The sequence below is a fragment of the Biomphalaria glabrata genome, chromosome 4 (genome assembly GCF_947242115.1).
Source record: "Biomphalaria glabrata chromosome 4, xgBioGlab47.1, whole genome shotgun sequence".
NCBI lineage: Eukaryota > Metazoa > Mollusca > Gastropoda > Planorbidae > Biomphalaria > Biomphalaria glabrata.
In genome coordinates, this window is record NC_074714.1 from 16,316,747 (window position 1) to 16,337,727 (window position 20,981).

A 20,981-nucleotide genomic window follows, 5' to 3' on the forward strand; every position below is an offset into this window, starting at 1 on the left:
AAATAGTAATAATGAAGAATTTGATCTAGATTAGATTCAGGTAGGTCTAAATTTAGCGTATTTATATGATTATATATTATTAGTATTTAGATCTAAATCTATTATTGTCAGTAGGCTAGGTGTAGTCTGTAGATCGAGATTGACTAGATCTAAGCTTTTATCTCTAGACTTGGACTCTAGATCTAGATATATCTTTAGATCTAAGCTTCTGGTAAATAAAAAGAAAGGAAATGGTAGATCTACATCAAATAATCATCCACTGTGGGCATTTTTTCCCCATTTTCTTTTTTTTTTTAGTATTGTTTATCTGTAAAAATCTACAACATCATGGCTATGCTTGTCCAAGACACACCCACAATGTTTACTACTGAAGAAGCTTTATTATTGTTTTATTTATACTTCTATGAATTGTAATAATGAAGATCTTGATCAAGATTTAGCAAAGGATGAAGCAGACTTGGACATTATTAGCATTTAGATTTAGATCTAGATCTAGTATTGCCTTATATGCTTAGGCCTTAGCCTTAGACTAGGGCTAGGTCTTGAATGTAGATCAAGGTTGACTAGATCTATGCTTTTATCTTTACACCTTTGTAGATTCCTATAGATCTAACCCTTAGATAAATGAAAACAACAGAAATGGCAGATCTAAATCCAATATTCATCCACCATGCTGGGCCTTTTCTTGATATATTTTCTAGCAATTTTTTTTAGTATTGTTTTTTGGTAAAAATCATCACCATCACTATACTGGTTCAAGTTGCACTCCAAAAGGTTTACTACTAAATAAAAGTAAAATATAAAACTATTCTAAATCCATAATTTATCACAAAGGAACAGTAATAATGATCTATTCGATGTCTAAATCTTAGGTAAAATGAATTAGGATTTTTATTGTCCTTCATCTAGTTAGAGATTTAGGCTTTGATCTCTCGCTAGCCTATGTCTTGCACTGGTCTAGTATTAGAATGAAAGATGTTCTATGCAAATAAAAAGAAGACAAATCTAGATCTATATCCCATTGATTCAAATGTACATAATATTTGAGTGCATTTGGTTGATAGATTTAGTGCTGGTATCTATTGTTATTGGTAGTAATGAAAAGCGCAATAATTTTCACTTTTTTTTCTGACTAAAAAACCAGGTAAAAATAATAATATAATCAATGATTCATCATCTTTTATTGACTATTTTATCACATTTCTTTTTGAAAATATCACAAAGGAACAGTAATAATGATCTATTTGATGTCTAAATCTTAGGTAAAATGAATTAGGATTTTTATTGTCCTTCATCTAGGTAGAGATTTAGGCTTTGATCTCTCGCTAGCCTATGTCTTGCACTGGTCTAGTATTAGAATGAAAGATGTTCTATGCAAATAAAAAGAAGACAAATCTAGATCTATATCCCATTGATTCAAATGTACATAATATTTGAGTGCATTTGGTTGATAGATTTAGTACTGGTATCTATTGTTATTGGTAGTAATGAAAAGCGCAATAATTTTCACTTTTTTTCTGACTAAAAAACAAGGTAAAAATAATAATATAATCAATGATTCATCATCTTTTATTGACTGTTTTATCACATTTCTTTTTGAAAATGCTGTAAATAGTCTAAATATGCTGTTTCAACAGTAATACAAAGAACAAAATCTAAATTTAGGTCTCAAAAGTTCTAAAGTTGGCATCCATTTTTTTTTCTGAGTGTCATATTATTTAGATTATAATTTGTATCTTATATTTAAATAGAAAGATGTTTACATTTTCACATTCTCCATTCATTTACCTTTACTTTGATACCAAATTTGTTACTATAGCATCATTGGTACTTAAACAATAAATTTTTGTTTTAGCCATGTTTGGAACATTTTCTTATTTTTTTAAAAAAAGTAGCATTTTTTTGAAAACAAAACACAGCAGTCAAAGAGTTAATTCTCTAGGGGTCTAGCATTATTTCTCATAGTAAAAAGCGTAGGTCAGCTAAGACATGGTGCGACATGCCTGTACTGAAGTGAGAGACATTTGAGGCAGTAGCACATTTATGAAATGGCCTTGACCGTCGTAAGATTATCCACGTAGTCAGCAGGACGTTTTGTAGCGGAACTTTTTGCTCGCACCAAACACGTGCACCGAGCGATGGTAGGTCACTCGGTAGAAATTTAAATTTCTGACGCAAAAAACAACCACTGTGGAATCACATTGGCGAAGACCTATTAATGTCTTCTTTAATAAAGCTTTATAAACCGAACCTTTGTTCCAGACGCTTTTCGCTAAAACAGTAAGAAGATGAATGTGACGATGTAGATTAATTTAACAATTTATTGCTTAATTAATCACAAATAGATTTATAACCATAAAGCTTTTAGCTTAACATTTATAAGATTATGGGTCCTCTGGTCACACCACCCTCTGGGTGTGTTTGGGGAGGGGGGTGTCGCCATACTGTTTGAGAAACGCTGCACTCGATTCAATGAAAAGGGATTTCCTGAACTTAGCAAGATTAGCAAATAGTTTCTTAAGGGCTAATTGACGTCATGTGTAAATAGTTTTTAACTTTTAGAAAGTGAAACACCAAAAATAAGGGAGGGGGGAGAAAGAGAGAGAGAGAGAGATAGACATCTTTTTCTCGCATTTCTAATGTGAGTTCAATTACGTATGTTTGAAATGAAGATAAAAGTTATTTAGGTTGTTAGACCTAAGTTTAAAAGTATTTAGGTTGTTAGGCCTAATTTTAAAAGTATTTAGGTTGTTAGGCCTAATTTTAAAAGTATTTAGGTTGTTAGGCCTAATTTTAAAAGTATTTAAGTTGTTAGGCCTAATTTTAAAAGTATTTAAGTTGTTAGGCCTAATTTTAAAAGTATTTAGGTTGTTAGGCCTAATTTTAAAAGTATTTAGGTTGTTAGGCCTAATTTTAAAAGTATTTAGGTTGTTAGGCCTAATTTTAAAAGTATTTAAGTTGTTAGGCCTAAGTTTAAAAGTATTTAGGTTGTTAGGCCTAATTTTAAAAGTATTTAAGTTGTTAGGCCTAAGTTTAAAGGTTGTTAGGCCTAAGTCAGAGGCGTAGTGAGCAAAACGTGCGCCCGGGGCATGGTGCTTTATAAGCCTCCCCACCCCTTTTTTTCCCATGAACATCACATAGAAATATAGGCTTATAAATAAAATGTATTTGATAGTATGAATATGATAAAAATAACATTAGAATGTATTACTAACTAAATTATCTACAATAGTTCCGAGTCTACAAACTAGTCGACTGTTTGACGTGCTAAAAAGAACACAGACACTACGTGGTGTTTCTGAATGTTTTTAAATCGATTATCAATCAGGAATCAGTAGCAAAAAAATATTGCAACAAATATTACACTGCATAAAGTCTATGATTCTATAAAATCCTCCTCTACCTGGATGTAAGAAAGAATGTAAATCCTCAAGGTGGGATAAATGTGAAAAAAACAACAGGTCTATCGTTACTTATTCTCACACAAAAAAACAGAATGAAGGGTCCTAATTAGTAGATGAAACGTCTTCACTGTAATAATTTATTTTTAAGTATTGATAATAATATTATGTCCCTCTGGATTATAATTACAACAGATTTTTGTTCTTGAAAAATAAAACCAAACTTCGCGCCTATTAGTCAGCACCTTAGAAGGTGGACGGGCGCCCTAAGGTTTGAAAAACGCTGGCCTCAGAATTTTAGCTACTCACAAAAAAAAATTATTATTTTTAATTTCTATCTAATTTTAGTTTAACAGTTTAACTCATCTACTGTTCACTGAATTATAATCTATAATCGGATTTGTTATTAGTAAAATATTTTTCATTCCAAAAACGCGGTTATTCTTGACTGACAAATTGTAATAAGCACAGCGCATTGTACCCAACACGGTAAATACCTCAGATTTAACGCGAGTGTAAGTAGTCTAGAATTAAAATAACCTTAACAATAATTTATAAGACCGATTAAGTAACGCAATAAGTAGACTCTAATTAGTTCTGTGAAAATTTTTGTTAGTTAAAATAATTTTTAAAAATTACCATTTTCAGAAAATCATTTTTTTAAATATCTTTTTGCGCTCCTATGCATCTGGCCTAAGTTTAAAATTATTTAAGATTGGCCTAACCTATACAAGCACTCATCACTATATGTATTGTTTGTAGGATATTAAAGCGAGCTATTGTGTACGCTTAAAATATTGTTTTGTTCGTGTAGACTACTGTGTGAATACTCCGGCGACATTCTTGTGTTTCACATTCTATTAGAATTTTGAACTATTTGAAGCCGGACAGCAAAAGCCAATACAGTGCTCCTTGTGTGTTTTTTCTCAATTGTGTCATAGAATATTTCATTTTAATAGTGTTCATTGAGCGTTATTTGTAACTTAATTTTTAGCGGCACCCGATAGTGATGAGTGCTTGTATAGGTTAGGCCAATCTTAAATACAGATCTGTAGGGTTTGTCTTGTCTGTCCCGTTCAGATCTCAAAAACTTTAAAAGATGTTGAAAATTCGAAATCATATTTTAGATCTTGCAATGTTCTCTTGTGCTAAAGTTACCCGTTTCATTTTTGTAAATTGAAGATGCAATCTTTTTTTTCTTCATTTAATTCATCATCTTTTGTAACTATTCACAGTTAAAATCAGGGGAGACTGAATTAAGAAACTACTTGTTTTAAAAGAGAAAGATTATATTTTGTATGCATTTTAATCCAATACCGGTATAGTTAAAAACAAAAAAATAAAAAGCCAAATTTGATAAGTAGTGTTTCTCATAATTCACTAAAAGGAGAAGGCTTCTTCCTTGCGGCCTTGTATGAGAGATGGGCCCTAAACAAAACTGTCAAATAGATGATCATTCAATAACAAAAGTTTTGTTTATAGTGAGGCCGAAGTCTGAATAAACTAACACTACATTAATTTCGACATCACTTTCGGCACGCGCACGACTCTTCGTGTATGGACGGCGATAGTGTACCGGTAGTTCATAACTTCTTATATTCTTGCTGAAAATATTGAAACCTGCCTTTGTAGACCACTTCGGGGGCCGATTCTAAGTTTGTGTTTCCATACAAACACTGTCTTGTAATCTTGTTTAAATTATGTGTTCTGTAAATGTAACCCTGTTCCCGAAATGAAAACAATAGTGTGTGTACATGTCTAAATATACCCTAAGCCAAGGTAATGTGAAGCGATGATGTTGAACCCAGAACGCAAGTGTTCTATCATGACAGACTACTATACATTTAGTGATCAAACACGCTCAAGACTCTGACGTTTGTCTAACATGAACATTGTTTTATTTCACTTTGGGCACATCAATCCACAAGTCCATAGTCGTGTACATTGGTTGAGATGACAACATCAAAGACAACACTGAGGAGGTTATGGAAGAAGAGCTTGTCCAGGGGCGTAGGACATACACAGAGAGCTCAATGGATGAGGAGAAAGTAGATGGTAGTTACATCATATGAAGACAGTATAACCAATCAAGAAACAGAACAATGAACCAGCCATTCCTCGTCATATAAGGGAGACAAACAAGAGAGACCAAAGAGTGAAGACAAGAGAGAATATAGCAAAAAAAAATATCATAATACAAGGGAGACAAGAACAACTAGAACTGAACACTCAGTCAGTAAACGTAGAAAACGCTTAGCAATGCCGACACACATGAAATGATACACCAGACTGACACATTGGGGGTTGTCTGACAGACTCCATCCATTCAACATCATACAAATAGTGTTGTTGTTTTCTTTCTTTCAAATGGCCTTTTAAAAAAAGAAAGTAATACATTGGGAACAAAATCAAAAAGTAAAAAACAAAATCATTCCAAATAAAATAATGGCACCCTCCCTCCCCTCCCCCCCCCCCCATTCTGTTGCCAACATCAGAACAGGCTGCTGTAGGTTGAAAGAAATGAGTTGACAGGATCAGGCAGCCTACAATCAAGTGCATCTTCTTGTCAGACACTTGGCACTGCAGATTTGGTGTCTGACTTTGAAATACTGTGGAAGACAACTTGTTGGCATGGGTCTGTACATACAAGATGGCGGACTGGCTATAAGTGAACAGAAACAAAAACAGAAATAATTCTTGTCAGGAAAACAAAAATAAAACATAAATTGCAAGAATGAGAATTTGTGAAGAATCAGATCTAGGTAAAAAAAAAAAAAAAAAAGGATTGCCATATATACACTTGTACAAAGGTCAACATTGCTAACATTTCTCTCAAATGTAAATGTCCCAATCCAGGCAACCAATGAATAAGAGTCTGTAAATCAACCACATTCTGAGGGGACTGTTTGATGGCCCAGTTTCTTAGCACTAACATTGTGGCCTGCCCAGATTCTAACAATGGATACATGAAATGTTTACCAACATTCAACAAAACTTTTGATGATCTGGCTCTAGCACAGAACTTAAGGTCCAATATTTGTTTGTTTGTTCACAAATATTCAAGTCAACATGGGACTAGGTCTAATGAAATCAATACTTGCATAAAGACTTTGGACATGCTTCCCATACTATTAAAGAGAGCACTCTTACTTTATGCTTCAATAATTCATCTTCAGAAATTGAATGTATAACTTGATTGTATAGCTACAGAAGCTAAGGGCTATATTTTACTCAGACACACACACAGAGCTCATTAATTAAGGTGAATATATTTATTACAAGCACATATCTTTCAATACTTCAGAGCCTGCTGCCAATACAAAATAAAAATAAAAAATCACATATTGCAGGCTGATCATTTTGCTGAGTAAATTTTGAAACAATTATATTAAGACCAAAAGAAATTAAAAAGCAATCTTGTATCAGTGGCCATAACAATGCACTGACCAGGATTGAGTTAGAATCAGATTTAGATGCACACACACACACACTCACACAATTTCACCATATTGATATGATTTTTGTTTTAAACCATACAAATATATTGAAAAGCTATTGCCAGTTGATTTAATGCCATAAATGTGACTGACGGTTACAGGGGGGAAAAAAAAGTGTCATCATTAAAAATAGTAGTTCTCATTCACAGTCTTAATTTATAGCAAGCAATAAACAAACAAAAACTATATATATATATCATATCTAAGTATACCTACCAAATATCAAAAAGGGCACACAAAGAGAATGTATAAAAATGTGACAAACAATTTTTGATATCTTATATACTGTACAGACATGACATGTTAATAGGTCATGATGAAAGGTCTAAGTCAATAATATATGAACTACTTCAAACAGAGTGCATACTAGACACATAGCAGCTAAACAGTTAAACCCTTAACTCAAAAAAATATATTTCTGTAATGTCTCATTTTACTTGTTTTGACCTGACTTCAGTGACATTTGAAACAAATGAGTTTTATTCACATGTAGATCTATAGTCTCACAAGCAAATAATTATACCAAAAAAAAAATTGGAAATGCACAACCAAAAATGTTAATTAAATTTTTGTTTAATCTATTTTTTGCTATTCTACTAAGTTATTCATCAACACGCCAAGTCAAAGTGCTGGTGATTTTCTACAATCCTTCCAAACCAATAATAAAACCATATTTACATCAGTAACAGCCGTTTCTAATGGCCTTTTACCCACAGAGTTACCTGGCCAATAATACATGTATATTTGTTCTACAACATAAAAATGAGCCTCAACGTATATATGGATATAAAAGACTCAAATTATTATAAATATTTATACCTAGTGCCTGCAAGTGGCAATATTTATATATTTGAGAACAAAAAAAAAAAAAAAAATATGGTTCCATGCACTGAAATAAAATATCATGAAAACTAGGACAAGACATTGCATAAAAATGAATACTTAATATACGTACACTATTTCATTTGTATACATGAGATGTGTGAATTGGACAGACGTCTGACTAGACTGGTCAATTAGGTTAGAACACTGCGAGACGAAGCAGATCACTCACTGCATCCCAAACATCTCCTAAAGCATTACTTTCGCGGCTCACCTGACCAACATGAACATTATGCACATACCATCATAATACTCATTACAAGGACAGTTCATTCACTCATTCAATTAAAGTATACCTTTGTCAAAATCCAATTTGTGCTTTACTTTTAAGAACCAGATGCAATTAAATAGCACTGAAGTTCATAAACATTTGTAAAACAAACCAAAACAGCAACCACTGTCAAGTGATGTCCAAACTCAGTATTAAGAGTAGTCATGAGGCCAAAGATGAGTGAAATATATTTGTCAGAGTTTTATTACCTCTTTTGTTGCACCAATGGGTTGTGATAGAATTAAGTACTCTAAGTCAATGAACAGACACATCAGGGTTTTTTTCTTTCAACAAAGAAAGTAGTTTACAAAGCAAATGTTCAACTCTGACAATATAGTATGAAGAAAAAAAAACACATCTCGGAGTTTTAAATGTTTTCTTGAAGCACTTTCATCACTTGAAGTGATGAAAATACACCTTAAACAAAACAATCAAGTCTAATTCTACACAACATTATATACGTTAAGATTAGGACACTGTTTTAGTTGTTTTTGTTGTTTTTAAATAGAACACAGTTTAGAAGACAATTTCCTAGTTATACATGAAGAAAGTGTACACTTCTAATCAGTGAACAATTACTATAACTCATCTCTTTGTAACATTGGTTTACTTAGAATTACAAATCAATTCTGACACAATTTTATGAGCAGTATCATGAATAAAAATAAAAAAAACATGGTTGTATTGTTCTCTGTTAATAAGAATAAAATATAACTTTAGTTGTTTTCTCTAGAAAAAGTTTGCCAAGAAAGATTATAGGAAAAGCTTTTTGAAACTTGAAACTAGTTTTAATCAACAATACAGATCAACATACAGTCTAAGAAAAAAAAATTCTAATAATTAGAAACCCAATAGGATGTATTAAATACTTTTCCATGTAGCAAGTTATTAAACTACTTTTACTTGATGGCTCAAGTTTTGCCAGAACTTTTCTAAATGTTTTGTTACACAAAGTCAATTTTAAACAAACTTAAAATAAACTATATTATGTTGATATTGATAAGAGGATGACAACTTAGTTTTAGCACAACTTCAAGTCATTGTAAAAACACAAAACACAGAAACCACACAACAAATACTGGATGCAGTAATGTTTGAAAACAACAGATGTTGACCTTTGATGCACAAATCCAACATTAAGGTTCTTTGATTGCAATCTATGATGTGACTAAATCAAGGATGATCAAATCATGTTCAGATCTCAGTACCATCCAAACTATAAGTACATTTGAAGAAAACAGCCAAATGTTGCACCACAGCTCAGCAGACATCTATCAAAACATACCATATGCATGGAGAAACTAGGGGCTAACAGAATGACTATTATCACTTAAATATGACTATACAGCTTTCAAAAAGTGCATCAGTTGCTCCACAGTGCATTTGGAAACAAAACTTACTGGAATTGAGAAAAGTTTACAAAACAAGGTGAGGGTAGTTTTAGTAATCCTGCACAGAAGTGAAGTAGTTAACATTTAGCTATTGGGCCCGGGACCTAGATGACCAAAGCCCTGGCCATCAATCCCACTGGAGAAGCCCATGCTTGAAGGGTGTGGTGGGTAGCCATACCCAGTACCCATCATGGAGGATGGCATCATGGGCCACATAGAACCCCCCATGGTCGAAGGAGTAGAAGATGGGGCGCCCATCATAAGCGAGGACATACTTGGATAACCAAGAGGCTGTGGGTATCCCATCATGCTCTGAGGTGGGGGCGGCATGATAGGTGAAGATGAGAATGGTAATGATGAGCTTGTTCCGTAGCCTGAGCCAAATCCACCAAATGAAGGATTTCCATAGCCACCAGGACCAGATAGTCCACCAGGACTGCTGAATGCACTCATGCTACTATTGTAATTAAGTCCAGTATTGACCATACTGCCTATTCCACCTGAGCCATCTAATCGGAATGGTTGAGGATTGGCAGGACTCTGGTGGGCTCTGAATGCACTTCCACCCATTCCAATATCACTCCCCAGAGAGTGACTAAGCAGTCCAGAAGACAAGCTGCTGCTCATGCTGGGGCCACCATAGTTGCTAAATCCACTGGTCAGAGAAGATCCTCCATCAAAACTGGGGAAAGCTAGACTGCTACTGAGGCTGTCCATTTCCTGACCACTGGCTGCAAGAGAACTGGTATTGCTACCCATGCTATGTATATTGCTAGGTCGGCTGTTAGAAAGATCTGTGAAACTTTTGTTGCTTTCTGGAGTCTGTGGAGTGTGCCTAGGGCTTGGTGCAGGTGATGGAACTTTAGCATTGCCTCCTCTCTGTTTGGTGTTGGCTGGCTGAGGTTTGGTAGCAGTAGGACTAGCGCCCCTTTGAGTTGAGGCAGTGTTCTTACTTTTCTTGGAGGAAGAAGTCTTGGTTTTCTGGTTAGACTTGCTTCCTGATTTGTTGGAAGCTGATGTGCTGGTTGAATCTGAGCCAAGCAAGGTTAATGAAAATGGACTTTCATCTCTATTACTTCTACTCATGCCAGGGTCGGAGTAATTAGGTGTAGTTGAGGAGGAAGAGGAGGCCATGGGTAGTTGTTGTGGAGGGTTCTGGTTTGTAAAATTGTCATTAGTAGTGTCCATAGCATACTGAGAACCTGATGACTGATGAAAGCCTGAGGCCATGTTAGCTTGAGAAGGAGGTGCATAGCTCTGGTCACTTTGTTGCTGAGACATATAAGATGCGGATGTGGTGGGTGCCCCATAGCTGAGACCATCAATGTCAGAATTAAAGCCAAAGTTGGGATTAGTTGAACCCTGGTAGTTGCTGTTATTGGATGTACTGCCAAAAGGTGGTGGATTCTGCTGACTGTGACTAAAAGAAGGAGCAAACTGAGAGTTTCCAGCTGATCCGTACATCATGCTATTGTTGCCTTGGTGGGATGGGTTCTGCATGGGGTCACTTTGTGGGGGTGGTGGAAGGCTTTGTGAGAATGGTCCAGGAGGTGATGACATAAAGCCAGAGTGCATGCTGGACATGTACTGAGGCATGTGATTTTGCAAGGGGGGAGACATTGACTGACTCATCATTGAGGATGGAACCATGCCATAGGACCCCATGCCACTGTGCATGTATGGATTGCTCATGTTGTTATAGCTAGTAGTGTGCTGACTACTGAACCCACCCGACTGATTCTGAGGCTGGCTACGACTGTTCATTAAATTCTGATTTGAACTATTTGAAGAGTTATCTCCATCTGAAATTGATCCAGCAGTGGACATCATCATGCCACTGTTATAGCTGTTGCTTGCACCAGGCATGCTGCTGTTGACATTGTTAGTACTAGATGAGGAAGAAGTGGCTTGCATGGGATGGTTGTTACTGGACATGGTATGACCTGGCCCTCCTGGTAATGACAGTGGTCCACTGGACATGGGCTGTTGTGACCCAGAAGACATGGAGTGATGTGGTCCACTTGAGATGCTATGCTGTGGTCCACTTGACATTGAGTGCTGTGGACCACTGGTAATGGAGTTTTGTTGCCCGCTGGACAAGGAGTGTTGTGGACCACTAGATACAGAGTGTGGTGGACCACTAGATACAGAGTGTTGTGGCCCACTAGACATGGAGTGCTGTGGTCCACTTGAAACAGAGTGTTGTGGCCCAGACATAGATTGCTGTGGTCCACTGGACATTGAATGTTGTCCAATTGGCATTTGGTGTTGTGGTCCACTGGACATAGTCTGCTGTGGCCCACTGGACATTAAATGCTGGGGTCCACTTGACATTGGGTGTGGTGGTCCACTAGACATAGAGTGTTGTGGCCCACTGGACATTGGGACTTGCCCAACTGACATAGGGTGAGAACCTCCAGACATTGAATTTGGGGGTCCGCCAGACATCATATTTGGTCCACCAGACAACATACCAGGGCCTCCATGCATTGTACCAGGACCACCAGCCATTGCACTGGGGCCACCAGACATTAAGCCTGGTCCTCCATGCATATTAGGCCCACCAGACATTGTGTTAGGTCCACTTGGGATTGAACCAGGTAATCCAGACATATTGCTTGGTGCATTGTTTGCAGCACCCAACATGGTATTATTAGGCCCACTGGGCATATTTTGAGATCCCATGGATGGTCCAGAGCCAAAATTGCTGTGCCACATGCTATTCAGGTCAGGGAAAGCAGACTGTTGCTGTTGGTTCTGATGTTGGTTACTTGGTGCTATGTCAGATCCTGTCTGAGTGTTTGTTGCAGCTACAGATGCATTAGCACCTGCTGTCTGTCTTTGCATCTCTGAATTATCTGAGAAAAACAAAAGTTTTTTTTTTAATACATTCAAAAGCTATATTTTTCTTCAGAAATATTTGTTAACATTAAAAAAAAGATTTACCTTTATCATTTATAATAATAATAATAATAATTAAAAATGTGTACACATATTTCTTAGGCTGCTATTGCAACTAAAACCAGTGAAATTAGATTCCTTGAACATGAAAATAATATCAAAGAAATAGAATGATTTACAATAGGTTACAGTGTACTAAGACTTGTGGGTACAACAGAAAGTCACAAAAAGAAAACTCCAACAAACAAATAAAGACAATCTGCACTATGATTAGAGATTTGCTGAATCCTACATGTATAAGTGTATTGGCAGATACTATAGTCAATAAGCAAAAAAGTTATTGTTCCTGGATAGGTCATTGAACAAAATGTTGTTCTCTGATAGGTCATCAAACAAATTCTATGTAAAATAAAAATAGAACTTACTTGTGTTGGAGCCCTGTGTTTTGCTGGAGGATGTGGAAGTAGAAGTGATACTACCACTAGCAGCAGGAGTGGAGGTGCTAGTTGTAATAGCCACATTCATGTTGGCCAAAAGACTGACCCCTTTCTTCTTGCCTGTGCCTATGCTGACCTCTGATGTTCCAACGCCAACACTGTTGTCTGTCTCAATGTTTTTACCTTTGGCAGGTTTCCTGGGACGGGGGTTTTTGGGTGCCCTTTTAGTGCCCATGGAAACAACAGGCTTAGTTGGCATGATGACCACAGTCCCCCCGCCTGGAGATGTGGTGGCTATTGTTGATGACTGAATACTCGATGGGGGGCGAGGTGTGCGCACTGCAAGAGATGGCAGGACAATGACAGGTCGTTTGGGCACTGCCCCTTCAGCCTGTGTGGAGCCATCACTCATTTTCTTTACAGTCCCATCTTTACTATCATCATCTTCACTGGCAATGAGATCGGCCAAGGATGTGACTTTCTCTCCTGTTGATGTTGATGCAGCGGTGCCCAAAGTACCATCTACAATAGTACAATGATTAATGATTAACTAAGAACAGTAATAAAAAATGACATCCACAATTTTTAAGCTACTTACTATTCAATGATGAAATCGCTAAATATATTAGGGACACTAAAATGTATTTAAAATATTTACCAGTCCTTAATATGGAAGGCTTCAATGAGTTCAACAATTGAGTACTTCCATATGGTAAAGTCCTTATAATGCTTCCACCCCTAGTCATGGTGATGGGCATGCCTTTTTTATTGCTGACTATAATAATTGGTGGTTTCTTTCCACCTGGTCCCATATTAATACTTGGAGTTATAAAAACTGTAAAAGAATACACAGCATTTGATGAAAGTAAAATCTAAATTTAGTTTTAATTTTTACTTAACACATTTTATTTGAATATTTTTAGAAAAAAAATAACCTCATATTAATATAATATTTTTTTTACTCAGGGAAGAACATTCAAATATATTTTTTAATTTCTTACAAATATGTAACAACTTAGCTTGGGAATTTAGTTAATTGAACTAAAACTTTCTAATTTACGAAATCAGTGTAAAATATATACTTATTAAATATTTCAATTGCTACAAATTAATTACACTTTTTTAATCATGAACGTTATAAGCAAAAATCTTTATTTGAATTATAATGTAATAACGACAAAGTCTTGAATACCCAAAGCTACATGAAAAGAAATCATCTAAGTACCTTGGTTTCCACCTGCTGATGTAAAAGTTGTAGTTGCTGTTGTTGTTGTTGATGCAGATGTCCCACCAATGTCTCCGATGCCAACCCCAGACTTAGATCTGACAGCAAACATTTTTCCATCATTGGTGCGAATGTACACACCTTTGGGAGTCTTAATGACAAGGATCTTCTCACCAGCTCCTATCTTGTTGTTTACAGCAGAGGCTCCAGCTTGTGTATTGGTGGCAGTACCTGGCAGGACTATTTCTGGAATACAAAAAAAAATAGACTACAGAACAACAGAATGAACTTTTATAAAGCTTTAAATAAATATGAGTTGGTTCAATTTTTCTTTATACATATTAAAATTAAATAATTTGTGGATGGGGTAGGACATTTTCATACTTTTAAAACATCCCTAAACTCATCCTAAATTTAAAAAATAATATAGTAATTGTATTAAACCCAATAAAGGAGATGTTACTCGTTAAATGTAAATTGGGTGCTTAAATTTATCACTAACCTAAATACAACAGCATTATTAAGAAAGAAAACTTTGAACACAAGACAAAAATATTTATTTTTTAAACTTTATTTTGTGATTAGTGTTTTCCATAAGGCAGTACAAACCTGTAGTTGTAATCACTTGGTGAATGGTGACACCAGGCCTCAACGGTTGACCTCCAAACTGCTTGATTTTTTCTGCACCATTCTGAACATTGGCAGCTATCATTGGGCGAACACTTGCAATAGGTCTCACAATTGGTCCACGACGGAAAGCAGCATAACTGAAAAAAAAAGTATTTGTTGTCTTTAATTACAAGCCAAAACCAAAGTGGATTCATTTTTTTTCCAGACATTTATAGCTAAATCTATAATGAACTTGTAAATATTTGTATTTAAGAACTGTATTGATTATAGAAATGAGAACCAGAGGAGTGAAGAAGTTGTTTTAATGAGTAGTTAAGCTCTTTTGGAATTATGACTCACAATTAGTTTAAGGGACAGATGAAATAAAGCAGAAAGATTAGAAATATGTGGGCATAAGCAACAACAATATTCAGAGCCTAGTATCTGTGGACTGGGAGTAAGGTGAACAAAGGGAAGAAAAAGGCAAACAAAATGTCAATCAATGAGAAGATAATAAATTAATTAGAAACAAATGTCAACAAATTGAGTCTTCTAAATAGTTTTGTTAATATTTTTAAAATGCTGTTTAAAATTAGCTAAATTTGGCTTAAGTTCTATAAAGCTTCATAGTTTGATGTAATTAAATATGTATTTACATATGTTTAAAAGATATTGCTTCATATTTCAAATCTGACCAACAACAGAATAGAAAGTTTGATCACTATCCCACAGCCAGGTTTCCCTAGGCTAAGTGTAACTTTTAGCACAGAAGAATCTAATTTTTTAAGCGACGATAATAGAGTCAATTTTTTTTCTTAAAAGCCGATTAAGTGACGATATTGCCGTCGATGCAGTTCTATTCATATTCTTGGTTAATAATTTTAAATGCTTATATTCTAAATCTACATGATTTCCGCTTGCAGAAGAGTTAACTATTTACTTCCTTCAACATGGTTTTAATATTACAGAGAGTTTTGAAAGTCTTCTTTTTTTTGTGTGTGTGTTAAAATGGAAATAGAGCCCGGCCCATCTGGAGGTCAATCTACTAAAACTAAATTATATTCAAATCAACACGTAAAAGACCTTATTGATTTAGATGACAGTGATTTTGTTTTATCTGTTCATAGTGATAGTTCTGATAGTTCATCAGCTGATAAACCAGCCACGCCCCCTCCTAAAACTAGACGTATTAGCACAAAGAATACATCTAGATCTAAGCCTGTTTCAACAAATTTGAAAAAAGAGATGGGTACTAAAATAGAAAGCAATTTTAGATTTATTCCTTCCAATAAGTCTAGATCTACTTCAGCCAATGTGGTATATAGAAGTGTCAACATGAGCTTACTCAATTCTGAGTCAACTGAGCTTTACTCTACTAGATTCCGCAATTGTTTATAATCTTGTTCATGCAATAAACAGTTATGCAGTCTAGATAATAAAAAAAAACCTTCCAGCACGCAGGACCATCCATTTTTACAAAATGGAAACCAGTTTCTAACTATGAAATTTATAAATTTCTAGCCATTACTAAAATGATGGGATTACATGCCGCACATCCATATGGATTGTTTTAAATACCACAGTTAAAACATGGAAGTTGTTTTTTGTTCAGGCAAACATTATGTAGGCTAAATAGAAACGAATCACTTCTATTTAATATATATCATGTGCAGTGTAATTATTTTCTTACTGAACCTTAATGTTGCAAGTTGTTGTTTTTTTCTCATAAATTTTCTATGGTGGTGACCTTGGATAATGTGCTCCAGTTTTGTACTCCATGAGTTTTTTTTTTATTGTTTTAGTGGCTCTATTTCATGACAATATGAATAAGGATTATAAAACAATATCATTTAATTCAGTTTTCAGATTTTCATTTTTACTTTTCATAAAGCAAAAAAAAATAAATATCACTTCAATTTATACACTTGATTTTGTAATATCTAAAAAGAACATTCATTTTCCTTTAATTCAATATCAAAAACATTATTCTATGATTGTAAATAAAAAAGTTATACCATTTTAATTAGAACATGTTAGTGCACTACAATCGGATTAAATTAATAATTCCGTCAGAACGTGGAAAATAATTACAGAGAGAAAGAGTTAAGTGTACTTCAATGAAAGGCCTTCTAAAGGCAAAATACTTTTCAAAATTTGATATCAATTTACACATAAAACAGATTATGATACAAATTAAACTAGTGGCTCAGATTATGGGTTAGCTTCAATGCTCTGTGAGATAATAAGCTGGATTTTAGCTTTGTGAGTTTTCAAACTCAGATGGGTTTCTTAATATGAATCATATTTTAATTAATAAAAATTGTAAAAAAATTTGTAATGTAAAAATTGTAAAAAAAAATGTATACAGGTTTTGAACTTTGAAAAAGTGATTTTAATAGGAGCATAATTTGAAATAGTTGAGTTAGAGATTTTAGACTGTGAGTTACACTAACATGATATAATTATTTGTTCACTGATTTCACTTTAAAACAAAAATGTGTAAATTTAGAATCAATTTTTTTATTTATTTAAATTAATGGAGTGTGGTGGATGACGGGTCCCAGGTTTGAATTTCATGAAGACTGGAATTTTGAGCTGCAGGATTTTTTAAGGCGCCCCTGAGTCCATCCAACTTTAATGGGTACCTGACATTAGTTGGGAAAAGTAGAGATAGTTGGTTTTTGTGATGGCCACATGACACCTTTATAAACCATCGGCCATAGAAAGATCACCTTTACATCTTCTTCTTTATAGATCACAATGTCTGAAAGGAAACATTACTTTACTTTTCTATATCTATATGCTTAAATGAAATAAAAAGTCAATGCCTACTTGTATCTGCTATTGAGAGGTAGCCTGTTCGGAAGTATACCCTGTTGTGGATAATAGGCTGCATAAGTCGGTCTGGTATATGTAACATTCATTCTTTTGTCTCTAGCATAGCCTTCCTTGGCGATTCGTTTCTCACGTTTTGATAAGCGTAGCTCTTTGCGATCAATAAGCAATGATTCATGGGTGAATGGTTGCTGAAAAGATATGTATGTTCTCTTCATTATTACTTTTGTCAAATGTATATAAAAACTGAAGTATTTTAATTTTTTTTCTTAAAGTAATAAGGTTAAGTTTTTTTGAGCACCAAATCCAAAATTAACAAAAAATATAATGAGCTCATTTTTTCAAACAAAATAATATATTTTTAAACATTCGTTGTAATAATATCAACAAATTGGAAGAAATTTACTAGACATGACTATAGCTGCTATTTACCTTAGTTAGCCACTGTCCATGTTTCATTAAAACATTTATCATTACAGGGTCATGTCCATATTTGTTATCAGCACTAGAGAAATCTACAGGAGGAAATTCTTGGTCCTACAAATGACAAAGCAATGTTTACTAACAGAGTAGCATTTCTGATTTTGTTAAAAACTATTGCTTTTGATAAACATTCTTAAGACAATATGGAAAGGTAACAATCAAAGACCAACGATATATTATCATCAACTGACCTCAAAGTCTAAAAGATTTTCAACTTGTCTTCTAGTTAATTTATTTTCTGGATTCATGTCATCAACTATACGATCTGCAAAATTAAAGAATAAATATAGTAATTGTATATAACCCCAATTAAGGAGATATCGCTTGTTAAATGTTAAGTCCAACAAATGTTTTCTTCTAATTAAAAAAAAACAAGATTACAAAGAGAGTTTGTGTTACACAAACTCAGAGGCGGCCCCCGTTGAAGTCGGATCCCTGTCGGATCTGCATATTCGCAAATAATATTCAAGAGGTGATTTAATTTTAAAGGTCAAAAGTAATAATGTTTCAAAGATTCATTAGCCGTAAATTTAAATTTAAATTAAATAAAAAAAAGTAGATTAGTTTTAGTATATTATAACATTGCAATATTGATCAAAACGTTTGGAAATGAAAATCTACACTTTTTTTTACACTTTAAGTTTAGAAATTGAAATTCTACATCTTAATCTAGTCTATTTTAGTCTTAACTAGATCTAGAAATTGTAGATCAAGACTCTAAAATAATTTTAATTAGAATATAAATCTAGATCTAGATATACTGTAATAAAAATCTAGATCTAGTTTAAAAAATCTAGATTAGATCTAAATCAAGATATCATTCCTTTTTTAAACCCGAGTCACATAACGAGGCTTAATAAACATTACTATACCGAGTTCTTTTTTCATTTCATTTAAAGAATTCATTCCATATGACGACAAAGGAAAAAAAAACACTACGTCACACGGCCTAGCTAGACTAAAAATCGTCTTCATCATTACGAGCCATTTATCGAGTGTTCATAGACATTGGTGCACCGAGTGCGTTCTTTTAGCATTTCTTTTAAAGAATTCATTCCATATGACGTCAAAGGAAAAAAAAAACACTACGTCACACGGCCTAGCTAGACTAAAAATCACCTTCATCAATAAGAGCCATTTATCTAGTGTTCATAGCGTCACACGGCTTAGTTAGACTAAAATATGTTTTCATCAATACGAGCAATTTTCGAGGGTTAATAGACATTGGTGCACCGAGTGCGTTCTTTTAGCATTACATTTAAAGAGTCATTCATATGACGTCAAAGAAAAAAAATTCCATTACCTCACAATAGGCTAGTACCGGTACCATAAAAAAATGTCTTTATTTAAACGAGATATTTAACGAGGGTTCATAGACATTGGTGCACTGAGTTCTAATAGAATTTATTTAAAGAGGATCAAAGCCGCATTGTTTTTGCGTTTTGTCTGTCAGTCGGTCTGTCCGTCATCTTGATATAAAAAAACAACAACTAAAAGTTATAAAAAATTTATTAACCTTAATTTTACGTTTCAAAACATCGCAATAATTTTTAGGTATGAACACAATTGAAAAGTTTATATAATAGATTGTTCCGGATGTTTGTATAAATAGTAAAAGAAAAAGAGAATTTCAGATAAATGTAATACCGTTAATTAAATTTTTTGGATGGTCTCGTATAAAAATTAGATGTACTACAGCCATGTGGAGAGATTTTCATACCTTACTTTGGTGTTTGGATTCTGTTTTCCTTAAAAATCGGAACATAATATTAACGATAATTAGATTTTTTAATGTTTTAGGTAGAAAGTTAAATGTACTGTAAGAGAGTAGTGAGTTAAAATATTTTTCTTAAAAATCCGTAAAAACATTATTTCGTAAATGAGAAGATTATTTGTTTATTAATTAGAAGAGGGAGTTCAAACAATTATTTGGCGTTAGTAGATTTTAAAAAAAATTCAGAACTTTCTGGCGACGATTTGTAAGAAACAAAATCCGGAACATTCTTTATCGATTACAAAACTTCTATGTTATGTTTCAGCAAGAAAATTAAATGTCTAAAAAGTAATGTTCAGTAATCAATTCTAGTAAATTACTTTTTTTTAAAGCCCTGAACAACCTATTGTCGATATTTTTAAAATTTGTTTAAAGATGAAAATACGGAACAATTTGATATTGATAACCAAATTATAGTGACGCATTGTCAAATAATATAAGTGTAATATTAGTAAATTATGCGATTTCAAACAATCATTAGGCATAATTCATGTTTTATAAAACAATATCCGGAACATTTTTACACTTAATGAAATATAAGTCAGTATAGAGATTTTGATTTAGCATTAATATGCTATTTACATAAAAAATGGAACAACATATTATTGATAATGTGTTTTTGCAACGTTTAAGCATGGAAATTGAATGTAATATAAATTAGAAGAGCAAACAAACATTTGTTGGGGTTGATTAGTTTTGCAAAAAAAAATCCAGAACAATCAATTTTTAGATAATTAAAACAGTTGAGATGTTACGGGAGGAAAATTAAAGGGTAAATCAGATTTTCAATTGCTTTTAGAGTTCTAGTTTTTTTAATCTAATCGTGACGGACAGACAGACCAACAGACAAAACGCACAAAAATAATCTTCTTTTATTCTGATGGGGGCACTAAACAAAAAATAAATAAAATCTGATTTTTTAAAAAAGTTTAAGGAATTGGTTTAGCACCTGATCATGTTGCGACGTTACGCTACTGCACGAAAATCGCTGCATAAAAAGTCCATTTAAAAAAATGTGCGTGATATTTACATACAAAGTGCATTATTAGCCTTTATAAACTAACAGAAATGTTTTCTTTTTAATTTTAGCAGCTAGTTGACCAGAAAAAACATCTTTAACTATTATTTATATTTGTTGTAAACATTTCCTGTAATTTTAAAAATATATTTGACTTAGTGATACTGAAAATACACAAAAATCGTCCATCTTTGTTAGCATATTGTAACATTGCCTCCCTTACATTTACGTAATTGTTTTAGAATTGGTGTATTTTT

The 20,981-nt window shown here is 33.8% G+C and overlaps 1 protein-coding gene across 1 annotated transcript in view; it reads right to left on the reverse strand.

Moving 5' to 3' along the window:
• Positions 1–6,654: 6,654 nt before the first annotated feature.
• The window catches only part of LOC106067058 (uncharacterized), a 30,505-nt gene continuing 16,178 nt past the window's right edge, over positions 6,655–20,981 (reverse strand). Inside the window, exons 17-24 of the mRNA XM_013226158.2 lie at positions 18,124–18,197; positions 17,882–17,986; positions 17,447–17,640; positions 14,615–14,772; positions 14,006–14,251; positions 13,439–13,615; positions 12,769–13,302; positions 6,655–12,300 (exon numbers count right to left, since the gene is read on the reverse strand). Of these exons, the coding sequence (XP_013081612.2) occupies positions 9,527–12,300; positions 12,769–13,302; positions 13,439–13,615; positions 14,006–14,251; positions 14,615–14,772; positions 17,447–17,640; positions 17,882–17,986; positions 18,124–18,197 (4,262 nt within the window). The 3' untranslated portion in view covers positions 6,655–9,526. The remainder of the gene's footprint in view (positions 12,301–12,768; positions 13,303–13,438; positions 13,616–14,005; positions 14,252–14,614; positions 14,773–17,446; positions 17,641–17,881; positions 17,987–18,123; positions 18,198–20,981) is intronic.